Below are 13,441 nucleotides of genomic sequence, written 5' to 3'. Positions count from 1 at the left end.
CTGATAGTTCCGTCAGCTTCCGCTTCGAACGCTAGCGCTGTACCGCGTCCGGGCAGCCATCTGGTGACGAATGAACGTACCATTTCCACTTCTGTTATCATGTCTAAATTTCAAAGCTCATTGTTTAAGAAGCCTTTCTCGTGGACAGTCGAGAATTTTTAAAGAATTTTACCTTATTTTCTTGACACGGCATAAGCCCAAAAGCCCATATCATGTCTGTAAGTACGAGCCATGAAAGCATCGATGCAACAATAATAATAATAATTACAGGCTTTTCATTCTTAGGTGTTGATAATTATTAACAACTAGATTATTTTGTCATTAACAAGAGGACAAATAATGTGATATATTTCATTGCAAACATTATTTGAATCATCTGACTGAATGACTTTCACCGTTCATATACAGTAGAACCTCGATAATTCAAAATCTCACCTAATTCGAAGCAGCTCTCGTTCCTGGAAACATGAGGTACCGTTTGCATGTTATTTAAATCGTTTAATTTGGAATATGGATCATTCATAATTCAAAGAGCAGTATCGGTCCCGTCACTGAAATTCAGACTTTTAATTTGAAACTGCCTTTACATTTTGAAAAAAAATAGTATTTTACAGAGTAATTTAAATTCAAAATTTTTCCGCATCATGAAAGAACGCGTCTTTCGGAAGGTGAAGGTGTAACTTTGTGCACTTTCACCTACTTCGGTGTGTCTACAGCGTGCTTCATATCTGCTATGTTTGAACGAAATTGTAATTAGTATGGAGAGGTAGAATCCGCGAACACTGGCGATGCTGACAGTTGGCGAAAAGGCATGGCCTATAGCCTATAATCAATTCGTACGCACCAAACAATATTGCCAATGCCAATGAAACTGCATTGTTTGCTCGTTTTATTTTTTTAAATGCTGAGGCCAAATGGACTTATGGTTTTAAAGGAGAGAATTGCCAGCCGGGAAATATACTGTGTTGTTATGCAGTGCACATAGAAGCGAAAAACTTCCTTCCCCTGTCATAGGTAAGTTCGAAAAGCCACAATGTTTTAAGGTCGTTGGGCACTTTCCATGCCAGTACAAGGCATCTAAAAATGCAGAGAGTATAGTAATCGAAAAGATAAAGCATTTGCAAGGGGAGCCAGCATAATTTTTCCTCGTCTTTGAACCGTGTTTATCTTCCTCTTGTTGCGTGAGGTTATGTTTGTCATTGTTTTATACAAGTGCATTATTTGAATAATGTAAATGCACCTTGTTGGATAAATTTCTGAAATAGTGTTTTCCATGCCATTTGAAAAGTTTAAACTGAGAATCAAGGTGATTGCATGCATTAATGGGTCTTAGAAGTACCATGGCGGGAAATCGTACAAGTATAGTCACTGTACTGTTATAATGTGGATGGAAGCGAGAGACTTTCTCCCTTCGACATAGGAAAATTCAATAAGCCGCGATGTTTTTGGGCATTGGGTGCTTTCCGTGCAAGCACAAGGCATCTAAAATGCATACAGTAGGCTACAGTAATCCAATGAATAAAGCACTTGCATAGGGGAGCCAGTATAGATTTCTCCAAGTGCATTATTTGAATACCGTAAATGCACCTTGTTGGATACATTTTGGAAATAGTTTTTTCCATGGCATTTGAGAGCTTTATACTGTGAATCAAGGTTAATTGCATGCAGTAACTGGTCTTAGAATATATTGTGACACCGCAAGGGTTGGCTTTTCCAAAGTACATGTTAGCGGTTAATTCGAAATCACATAATTCGAAGTCAGATTTTTGCGTCCCAATGACTTTGAATTAATGAGGTTTTACTGTACATATATTGTGATGATTTAGTACTGGCCTCGCCTAGCTGTACTCCTGTTATGCTACTGCCTTGCAATCTGAACCCGACGGTGGTTAACTGTTGATGGAAGAAGAGTGGGTATAGGCTAACAATCTTGCCGCATGATAACAGTACATTCGCCTTGCCAGCCTGTAATGTCTGTAAGGGCTCAAGACTGATTTATCAGACCTTTCCTGCTTTTGGATGATCATGTTCCCCATTACTTCCAGCTTGAGCTGATAGATCTGAAGTGTAACACTCAGCCCGAAGATATTTCTCCAATTCTGAAATGTGCACATTGTTTATAAAATATAACAGCAATAACATTGACTCCACAGCCAAGCTTCTAAAATTCTTTCAGTGTTTGCTGTGAGCTTACATTTTGGAGATAGTGAGTTTGAACCCCACAGTCAGCAACCCTGAAGATAGTTGTCCATGGTTTCCCATTTTCACACCAGGCAAATGTTGGGGTTGTACCGTAATTAAGGCCATGGCCTCTTCCTTCCCACTCCTACGTTTTCTTACCCCATCATTGCCATAAGACCTATCTGACCGAGCTCAATAACTGCAGAATTGATTATTTTCACCATGATGGTTATTCCTGTCCATATTGACTTATATTCAAATTTCTATAAAATACTTTCCCGCCTTGTCAATATGTAAAGTATTGACAAGGCGGAAAAGTATTTTATAGAAACTCAATAACTGGAGTCGTTTAAGTGCGGCCAGTATCCAGTATTCGGGAGATAGTGGGTTCGAACCCCACTATCAGCAGCCCCGAAGATGGTTTTCCGTGGTTTCCCATTTTCACACCAGGAAAATGCTGGGGCTATACCTTAATTAAGTCATGGTCGCTTTTTTCCCAGTTCTATCCCTTTCCTGTCCCATCGCCGCCATAAGACCTATCTGTGTCGGTGCGACGTAAAGCCAATAGCAAAACAACAAAAAAAGGCCTATCTGTGTCAGTGTGACATAAGACAAATTGTTAAAATATGCGAGCATTTTAAATTTTTTATGTTATGAAATTGACACAGTCTCAGTACATTTAATGGACTGACCCCATCCCCGATGGTTGAGGGTGGTAGAATTAACATCCACTATATCCCCTGCCTGTCGTAAGAGCTGACTAAATTGGGCTCCAGGGGCACTTAACTAGCTATAGCTTTCATCTATCCTATCTGACCTCCCTTGGCCAACTCTTGTTCTTTGCAGACTCTGACTCTATTATATATCGAGGCCTAGAGAGTCTTTCATTTTCACACCCTTCATGGCCCTTGTCTTTCTTTAACCAATACCTTCATTTCTCAAAATGTCTTACCTCTTCCACATTTCTCTCTGATTAGTGTTAATGTGTTAATAGAGGATGGTTGCCTAGTTGTACTTCCTCTTTAAACAATAATTACCACCCTAACGGACTTAAACCGGCACAGCTCCATGTGGTTGACTGTATCACGAACACTTGTTCCTAACATAGAACACATTGTATAGTCCTTGCATAAACAAACCAACACACGTCCATCTAAGGTCACAGTGTTCTTTATTTTGAAGGGGTCACTATGTGCGACAACCTGACCAATGAAGTCCTAAAGGAATCGCTGCCATTCACTATCGGGCTCTGGACTGCTCTGTTCAATGAATGCATCAGACAAGGAAATATCCCTGAAAAGTGGAGAAAATCAACTGTCCAGATTCTGTATAAGGGAAAAGGACCGAAAGATGTTCCAGATTCTTACCGAGGAATTGCGCTTGAATGTGTTCCCTTCAAAGTTCTCTTAAAGGTTATATCAACACACCTCCTACCATTAGCCATAGCACATATACCAGAGAAACAGTTCGGTTTCATACCCAGCAAATCCACACTCCAGGCCATTGAGAAAATACTTGCAAACATATGGGATCCCACCAGTAAAATAGGAGGACATTTATACATCGCCTTTATAGACTTCACTAAAGCCTTCGATAATGTGAATCGGAACATCCTGATGAGGAAACTCTCTGGTATTCTAGGACAACAAAACCTGCTCCGGCAACTAATCAAGAGTATACTAGCATTCAGTCTGCTGTTAATCATCGATAGAATAAGTCAATCTAAGCCCATACTCCAAACAAACAGAGTTCTCCAAGGAGACCCTCTTAGTCCGATATTATTTAATATCCTAACCCATGACGTAGTCAGAGAAGTTGCATCAGATGAAGTATCAGTGATCCTTTATGCAGGTGATATGAGTCTTCTTTCGAAAAGCAGATCTGCCCTGCACGTAGGACTGACTAAGCTCTGTAAGTGGTCACCAGAAAATGAATTAGTGATAAACACCAAGAAAACAAAAATCATGAAATTCAGGAGAGGAAGTAATATCTCCAAACTAGACAGCTTCCACTATGGAAACGGCAAGATAGAGTTGGTAAACTCTTATAAATACCTGGGACTAACCCTTCAAGTCACAGGGAAAGCATTCACGAAACATACAGGAGAAAGATGCACCGCAGAAACTAGAGCCATCTTCGACATAAAGAACATTGGAAAGCTATCAATTGGCACAGCTCTAAAACTCTTTTACATTAAGATTGCCCCTATAGCCTGTTACACAATCACCAAAATTTGGATCCAGCTTACTACCGCTAATCTAAGAAGACTGGAGGCCGTGAAATCAACCTTTCTACGGAGAGCCCTTCGGTTATCCCAAACAACAAAGACCAGACTCGTTTATCTACTAGCAGACACAGACTTCTTTGTCAGGTAGGTAGCAGTAAAGAACAAGCTGCTGCAAAGTCCAGCATACAAAACCCATATAAGGGAAAGGGAAGAAAAAGCTAACACAATAGGCCAAAGCTTCTATTACACGCTGGCCACGAGCACAGATGAATGGAGGGCCCCTAACTTCCCACTGCGACACGTCTATATGAGAATAGCAGCGCATGGATTTCATTTCAGAATCTGCATCCTACAAGGATTTCACCAGGCGTCACCTCCATGTTCCTGCACTCTCTGTGGACAACGCTGTGAACAGTATCATCTACTCGATTGCATAGCAAGGACAAACTCGCTGAAATTTTACACAGATGATAAAAAATTTCTGTAATATACAACTCTCATGTACACATTGTGTTCAATAAATGTTAGTTTTATGTGCTTATATGCTGATGATGATGATGCTTGTTATTTAAAGAGGCCTAACATCTAGGTCATCAACAGCGTGCCTATATGCAGCATGTTGTATTTCATTATGAATGCTGTTGACGAAAATTTTGCTTCGTCGGTCCGATTTCACCACAGACACATATTTTGCTTACTCCTGTCTGTCGCAACTGTCGGCATATATCTTCCCCTCTCCCACACTTTAACTGAATATCACAGTGGTGGGAATAGCCAGAATGCTAGCCAGATATAGTAGTGCTCCTGGGGTGCAAGTCTGAGCAGCCATTGTTTTAGTATGTGACTCTGTACTTCCATATGATGATAGGGAATTAGTGATAGAAGTGTTTTTAACAAAAAATATTTCATTCACCACAAATTTAACTATTTAACAAGGGTTAATTCTGTCATAAAACTGACAACTGTGAAACCATATAGACATTAAGTCCTGCCAGCATCTTTTACTATTTTCTATCTACTCATTTTATAATGTGTGTTAGGAATGAAAAATATTGATTAGCCTACTCACCGTGCATTTCTCATGAGTATGAAACCACGAACACTTCTTACTTAGGGAGTTACTACAAGATAGATATTGATCCATGTTTTCACATCTGTCCTACTAGGTTAATTGAATTATGTGGACCTAACTGATAGAACTGAGGCATTCTATTTTGAATGATTGTGAATAAGGCCTGAATTACAAAATGTCGCTTAGCCTTAATTGGATCTGCAATAAGTTATGGCAACAGTAGGATGCTAAATTCATAAAAGGATCAAAAATGACACTCATGGATTTTCCACGATGTATCAGTGCACTGTGCAAGCCCCTTAGTGCCACCCTGAACTGCAAAACGAGGCATGTTTTCAAATGGCAGTGGTTGTTATAGTGTTATAGAGCTCTGCACTTTGCACTGATGTTAGTGCCATAGTATGTCAAATCAAATCAAAATCTCTTTATTTGCAAATGAGGTGTCTACCTCGGTGGCAAATGGTACACTAAAATACATTATTGTCAAGCACTAAATATTAAATTATCAAGAGAAGAAAATTTTCCTATAATACAATATTATACAATTTACGCTAACAATATTTTCTATTAAACACACAGCTCAACCTTAATAAATTTATATTGTTTACAAAATTCTACTTATAATATCTTACAAACATAGTCAACTCATATACAGTACGGTATGTTAAATTACTTCTAATAATACTATACAACTGGTATAAGATTAAAATTAACATTGAATCTATTTACATATTTATATTTTACCCATTTTGGAACCTAAGTAGCATAACGACCTGCTGCGTCTTAACCAGAGCCCCTTTTGCCACCACTTTTCAGAGTTCCTGAAGGGCCTTCACAGCTACCGTAGCAGTCCCAGGGCCCTCGAAGTCCCCACTGTACTTCACCCCTACAGGCAGTCCCCTACTTGGGCTGTCCAAACTCCTTAGACCAGGGGATGGAATTAATTTAATCACACACATTTATTATTTACAATATCCTTCACTGGTCGAATGCCCTCTAACATTTAATTTATTATCTCTGTTGTTGTTTATTCTCTTCTTGAATATCTGTACAGATTTTGGAAAAGGGTCAAACACTACCCCTGGTAAACTGTTCCACTCCTTCACGCCCTTCCCAATGAAAGAAAATTTACCCCAATCGCTTCTGCTAAAATTCCTTCTAATTTTGTACTTGTGGTCAGTTCTACCAATATAATTATTTTCCAACTGAAGCCTCTCACGGATATCTCCCCATGCTTCTTCTCCTGTATAGGCTCTATATAATCCTATAAGTCTAGTTTTCTCCCTTCTCTTACTTAAAGTTTCCCACCCAAGTTCCTTTAACATTTCTGATACACTACTCTTTCTCCTGAAATCCCCTGTTACAAACCTTGCTGCTTTCCTCTGCACACCATCTAGTTCTTTTATTAGGTATTCTTGGTGAGGATCCCAAACACTGTTTGCATATTCCAATAATGAACGAACCATACTTAGGTAACTTTTCTCTTTTAATTCTTTGTTACATCCTTTAAGTAGCCTCATTATGACATGTAACGATCTGTATGCTTTCCCAACAATGTCATCAACATGACCCTTCCAGTGCAAATTACTTTCAAATCTTACGCCTAAGTATTTGCACTTGCCATCTTTTGGGATAACTACCTCATCCAAAGTATATTCAAATTCAGTTTTAAAGCTCCTGTTTGTAAAAGTTGTAACAGTTGATTTGCCTCCATTAATCTTCATATTATTTTCTTCAACCCATTCTTGGATACTGTCAAGGTCCCTTTGTAATTCTGAACAATCCTCAATGTTATTTATTTCCCTATAAACAATTATGTCATCTGCATACAATCTTATTTTTGATGTTATATTGTTCCCTAAATCATTTGCGTATATTAAGAAAAGTAACGGACTGATTATACTACCCTGTGCAATTCCCTTCCAAACTTTCTCTTCCTGTGATATATTATTTCCTACTTTGACTTTCTGAACCCTTGAATTTAGAAATGTTCTTATCCAACGTATAACCCTTACGTCCAATCCTATTCCCTCCAATTTCTTTAATAATATTCCATGTTCCACTCTATCAAAGGCTTTGGAAAGATCTATGGCTATGCAATCTAACTGGCCTCCTGAATCTAACTGATCTGATATGTCCTGCTGAAATCCCACCAGTTGTGCCTCGCAAGAAAATTTCTTTCTAAATCCATACTGGGTCCTCATGAACCAATTTTTATCATCACATATCCCTCTGATGTACTTTGCTATTAAACTCTCCAGTATTTTACAAACTATACTGGTCAGGCCGATTGGTCTGTAGTTCTCTGGTTTCCTTTTATCACCCTTTCCTTTATAAATTGGTATTATTATAGATTCCTTCCATTCCTTTGGTATCACACTATTATTTATGACATAGTCAAAGAGAAATTTTAAATAAGGCACTATATACCACCCCATTGTCTTTAATACCTCCCCAATAATTTGATCACTTCCTGCTGCTTTTCCTTGCTGAAGCAGTTGGATTTCTCTGAAAATATCTTCATTTGTGAATGAGAAGCTTCTTGTTTCCCTCTGTGTCTCTCCCTTTCTTTTTTCTGTTACGGTTTCCAAGTCCTGACAAGCTTCTACTGAATCTCGGAATTCCCTACTAAAGAGGTTTGCTTTCTCAGTATCTGTTAAATAGTGTTCATCCCCTTCTCCCACCATTGTAGGAATTTGGATTCCTTTTCCTTTTTGATTCCTAATATATGAATACAGCTTTTTCCATTTCCCTTTGTGGTCATTACCCTCTTGAAGAATGCCATTCATATAATTCTCTTTTGCTTCCTTTTTCACTCTATTCAGTTCCCTCATTAGCTGTTTTCTAGTTTCTCTGTTCTCCCTACCTTCTTTGATTTTCCTGTTTACTATTCTACATTTTCTTTTTAATTTTCTAATTTCCCTTGTGTAATAAACAGGGTCTGAGGTCATTTTACCCTTCTTAACAGGTACAAATCTCTTCTCTCCTTCCCAAATGATTCCTTTAAATTTAGCCCAAAGTGTATCCACATTATTCCCTTCACTTATCCAACAACTGAATTGTGATTTAAGGTAAGTCCCAAATTCATCAACTTTAGTTTTTCTGTATAATTTCTTGTCTTTTGTGACCCTCTTATTAAGCATTTTTGGTACGAGTCCTACATCCATTATTACAGCCTTATGGTCACCTATTCCTTCAACTACCTCAGTTTTATCAACAATTTCCCATGGTTTAACCAAGAATACATCTAGCAAGTTATTGAGACGAGTTGGTTCTTGTACTACTTGTGTAAATCCTCCCTCCCAAATTAACTTATTTGCCAGTTTCTGTTCATGGGCTTCACTTGCAGCTCCATTCCATACAACTTCAGGCAAATTTAGATCTCCCCCAATTATTACCATATCATTATTGTTTTTATGAGTATAATCTATTATTTTCTCAAATATTTCCATGTCTCTTTCCTCTCTTCCAGGCCTATATGTTCCTATAATTCCCACCTCCTTCATATTATCACAAACTAATTTTATCCCTAATATTTCATCCCTTTCATCAGTAAACCATTCATGCGAACAATAAGTTTCCTTCACCAGAATAAATACCCCTCCTCCCTTTTTATCTCCTCGGTCTCTACGATAGACTGTATACCCTTCTGGAAATACTTCTGTATTACCCACCCCTTCTCTCAACCACGATTCCACTCCTATCACCACATCCGTCTCATAAGATTCTATCAATGTACCAAATTTTAATTGTTTATTTACTACACTCTGACAGTTTACCAAGAGCAATCTCAGACCTCCTTCCTCCCTAAAACTTGACTGTTGCAATTGGGTAACGTTTGACTCATGAGTTGAGAACTTCCCTGGAACCCAGATCCTTGTACATAGATCTTGATTTAAGGGTCTGGGTTTTCTGGCAAGTTTCCCTGAATGTGCCAGTTTAGTGGTATGGGTTTTCTTAAGTACAGATTAGTTTGCAAATCTCTGTTGATAATTGTAGCAATTTGTCTACAGAGAGTTGCTTTTCCATTACCGTTTAGATGTAACCCATGTCTAGTGAACATTTGCCTGCCAAGACCTAAAGTATCTACTACATAGACATTTCTAAAACTCTTACATAATCTCTTGATTTTTATATTTACACTATGTACAGCTTTGTTCACACATGAGTCTTCTAAAAGGTCATACCTGGGTGGCACATTTACTACAATTACTTTTGAGTCAGGTAGTTTGGAAATCTTACCTCTGAGAGTCGTAATTAGTTCCTCGCCTTCATTTGCAGCAATGTCATTTGTACCACTCACAATCACCACATAATTGTCCTTCTCTAACACAGGATCACAACTTGAGAGGACGTCTTCAGTTTTGGCACCTGGTTTTATTAGTCCTAAAACCTCAGTCTCTGGATTCTGCAGCTCTTCCTTGATGCCTTCTGCCATACCCCGCCCTTGACTGTCTGCGTAGAGATGAATCTTTGGCGATCTTGACTTTCGGTTGGTTTTCTTCTTCTGTAGCTTACCTCCACTGGATTTAAAATTATTTGGAAAACTTGGTGTGTCTTCTTCTGGAACTTGCTGCAATAACTGAAATCTATTTTGGCACTGCAAAGAGTTTTTTCCCGGTTTTAAGTTGTACGTAGTTTCTCCCATATGTTTAACATTAGGCCTAAAATGGCCACGCGTCACTTCCGTCCACGGCGATCTTTCTTCTCCAATGTCTTCTTTATCTTCCAGTTTCTTTATTCTGTTCTTTAAGCTTTCATTTTCATGTTTCAGAGCGCATAAGTCCTCTTGTAGCACTCCTAAAATCTTAATTATAGTTTCGTAAGTCTCTCTTTCTTGTTGTTCTGCCTCACTTCCAGTTTGTTTACACGTGGGACACAGCCACTCACTTTCTTCAATATCAGTCCTATTTACAATATTTGCACAACGAAAATGGTACCATTCATCACACTTACGACACAGAATCCCATTTTTAACTACTCTTCTGCATTTGCCACATTTTTCACTGCATCTTACACCATTATCTACTACGGATATCACAGACTCACACACAGTAGTCGCCATCTTGGTATACACCTAAACCTTACACCATACCTGCAAATATTCATCTTCTACTTCCTTAGTCTAACACCTAGCCCCTCATTTTGTTGAAAGCTTGGTTACAAGCATGTTAAAGTGTTGAAAAAGTATGAATAGATTAATTCATTTTATTTGGGATATCATCATCATCATTAGTCGTTTTGCTCATCGCTGAGCATCGAGACCTTTTAACTCACTCATTTATTTGTTGCAGCCTTGATGAGATGCCTCCATCCAGAGTGGTTTTCAGCTTTCCTTAACATGAGCTGAAGAGGCAGGACAGTGATCTTCTTCACCTGATCAAACCTTCTACTTGCTGCTCTTCCCCGTGGTCTGCTGCTTTCAACTTTGCCTTGCAAAATTGTCTTTTCTAAGTTCTCTTCTGAAAATGTGGCTGAGGAATTGGAGGTAACACTCACTCACATGGGAAGATAGATGTTTCTGATGCTCAGGTCTTTCAGAATGGAAACATTGGTTCTTCATTCCATCCAGGGTACATGCAACATTCTCCGCCAACACCACATCTCAAAGACATCAATTCGACTTTTGTCTCTAGCATTCACGGTCCAGGGCTCACAGCCGTACAAAAAGACTGAGAACACTAGTGATTCCACCAAGTGCATCTTCGTAGCTTTTGATATTGTCCAGTTCTGCCAGTTCTTAGTGAGTTTAACCATTGCAGCACGACCTAGAAAAATACGTGTTTTGATCTCTGTTTCACAGCTTCTCGTGTCATTGATGACTGACCCAATTATTAATGTAATTATAATTCTCTTTTAACAAAGAAAATCATATCAGTGCTGTCTAATATCATTATACATACAGTCGAACCTCCCTTCTGCGGACACCATCGATTCCGGGGGAAAATGTCCATTACAAGAGGTGTCCGTTAAAACAACTTCGTAAAAATAATCGAACATTTTAACGGCAAACAACATCCGCCTTAAACAATCTAACCAACCATTGCTAGCTACAAAATTCTCAACTTTCAGATTATTTGCGATTTCTTGAGCGTTTTCTTGTAACATTGGTCCACTCACACAAAGTTTCTTCACTGGAGCACACTTGAACCACTCATATACCGCAACGTTCACTTCTGAAAAGAACTGACTCCCACTTTCTTTTCACTCCCCGATTCCTATTTTCCTCCCACTCCTTTAAAAATGCAGTTCTATTCTTCACAATAGTGTTTATTTGAGATTTTCCACAGTTGAATTTTTTGGCAAGCTTTCTCAGTGAAGGTCCCTTGTTACTTTCTATAATTACATTTCTTCTTGCCTCGAGATCTAAACAGGATCGTCCCTTGTTACTCATGTTTAACAGACAACTGAAATGCTACAGTATTTCTGTCTCACTAATTAGCGCTTGTACTGTCTTTTCCTTCTCAAGTTGACTACCTGAGCTTTGACCTTATCAGCAACAATCCGAGGTATGAATAGAATGATAGAAGAAGGGAAGAAAATCCCCAGGTAACTTGTGAGCTAAGAATCTCTGGCAGCATTTCTGGGCAATTAGAATTCTCAGAATAGACCTATACACCACCAGGTAGAACTGCATTCCTATGTAGCTTCCCTCCTCTTGCATTTGAAATAGTACAAACATTCAAAAGAGATTTCGTTATGTCTGAAGAATGGTTTTAAAAGAAAGGATGACATGTGGTCCGGCATAATAAATTGTCCTGCAACATGTAAAGTGTCCACTTAAGTCAAGTGGACGGGACAAATTGCGATGTCTGCTGTCCGGAGTTTGAGGTGTCCGCTTAAATGAGGTCAATTTAACACTTGTCTTATGTAAAATAAAATCGGTTCCGAGGAAAATTGTCCGTATAGGGAGGTGTCCGCTGAATAAGGGTGTCCATTAGGGCAGGTTTGACTGTATAATAAACTGCTCCACATTGCTGCCCATTGGCTCAGTGGATGAAGTCTGAATCTGTTTTTATTTCTTATTTTACAGAATACAAAGTAGTCTAGTTAAACGGAAATTGAAAAATATAAAATCTTTGTCAGTTAATGATAAGGTTCCATATTGGCTGCCGAAACTCAACTGGGACAATAATGTGGGCTTAGGTCAATGTTTCATTATGACCAATTTGGTGAAAAAGACCAGGTTACTTGGGTTGATGGTAAGGGCTGTGCTAAGGGTGGTTAAAGATGCAGTGCTTTGTTGTGATGAGGCTTACTGTATGTCTTATAAGTTTTATTTAAAAAAGGAAAAAAGATACCACTCTCCCCCTGCCAGCAATCTTCTCATTTTACTAATTTTTATTTACATTATTAAAAATAACTGAATTTATTGTATGAATTTTAACATTATTTTTTGATATTTTTTTTTAGGGAGCAAGTTCTGATTGAAATTGTCCACCTCTACCAGCAGATTTGCCACTGCCTGCTAGTGGCTTATGAGGGATTCAGGGACCATATATTTAAGGTAAGGGTATTGATACTGGAATTTGGGAATAATGAAGTTGATTACATTATAACCAGAAAATAAAATAACAGTAATAATAATCGTATGGCCTTGGCTACGGTATGCAGGCATTTTGATTCCATCTGGCTGTCTGCTCATCAATTTTGACATTCCGTTTTACTTTAGGCCTACTAAATGGCAGAGTTAAGCAAATCTGTCTTGGGCATTTATGGTTGAGTTTTAATGAATTTTGTTGGGTAAACATCAAATGTATCACCAGAGATCTTTTACATGCCGACATTGTATGACATAAAATGTCAAATGGAGTTTTTTCTGCCCTTCAAAAATCCTACTACCTCTGCTGAGTTTGAACCTGCTATCTTGGGATCTGGAGGCCAACATTCTACCACTGATCTTCAGAGGCAACTAACCAGAAAAATAAGAGAACCAAGCATAAATTTGGAATAAGGGTTTT

The 13,441-nt window shown here is 38.5% G+C and overlaps 1 protein-coding gene across 1 annotated transcript in view; it reads left to right on the top strand.

Moving 5' to 3' along the window:
* kl-2 (dynein heavy chain 2, axonemal kl-2) overlaps positions 1 to 13,441 on the top strand; it is a 638,176-nt gene that overhangs the window by 90,992 nt on the left and 533,743 nt on the right. The window contains exon 12 of the mRNA XM_068229141.1: positions 12,894 to 12,987. Within this exon, the coding sequence (XP_068085242.1) occupies positions 12,894 to 12,987 (94 nt within the window). The remainder of the gene's footprint in view (positions 1 to 12,893; positions 12,988 to 13,441) is intronic.

This window comes from Anabrus simplex, chromosome 9 (assembly GCF_040414725.1).
Source record: "Anabrus simplex isolate iqAnaSimp1 chromosome 9, ASM4041472v1, whole genome shotgun sequence".
NCBI classification, from domain to species: Eukaryota; Metazoa; Arthropoda; class Insecta; order Orthoptera; family Tettigoniidae; genus Anabrus; species Anabrus simplex.
This window is presented reverse-complemented; position numbering and strand designations above follow the sequence as displayed.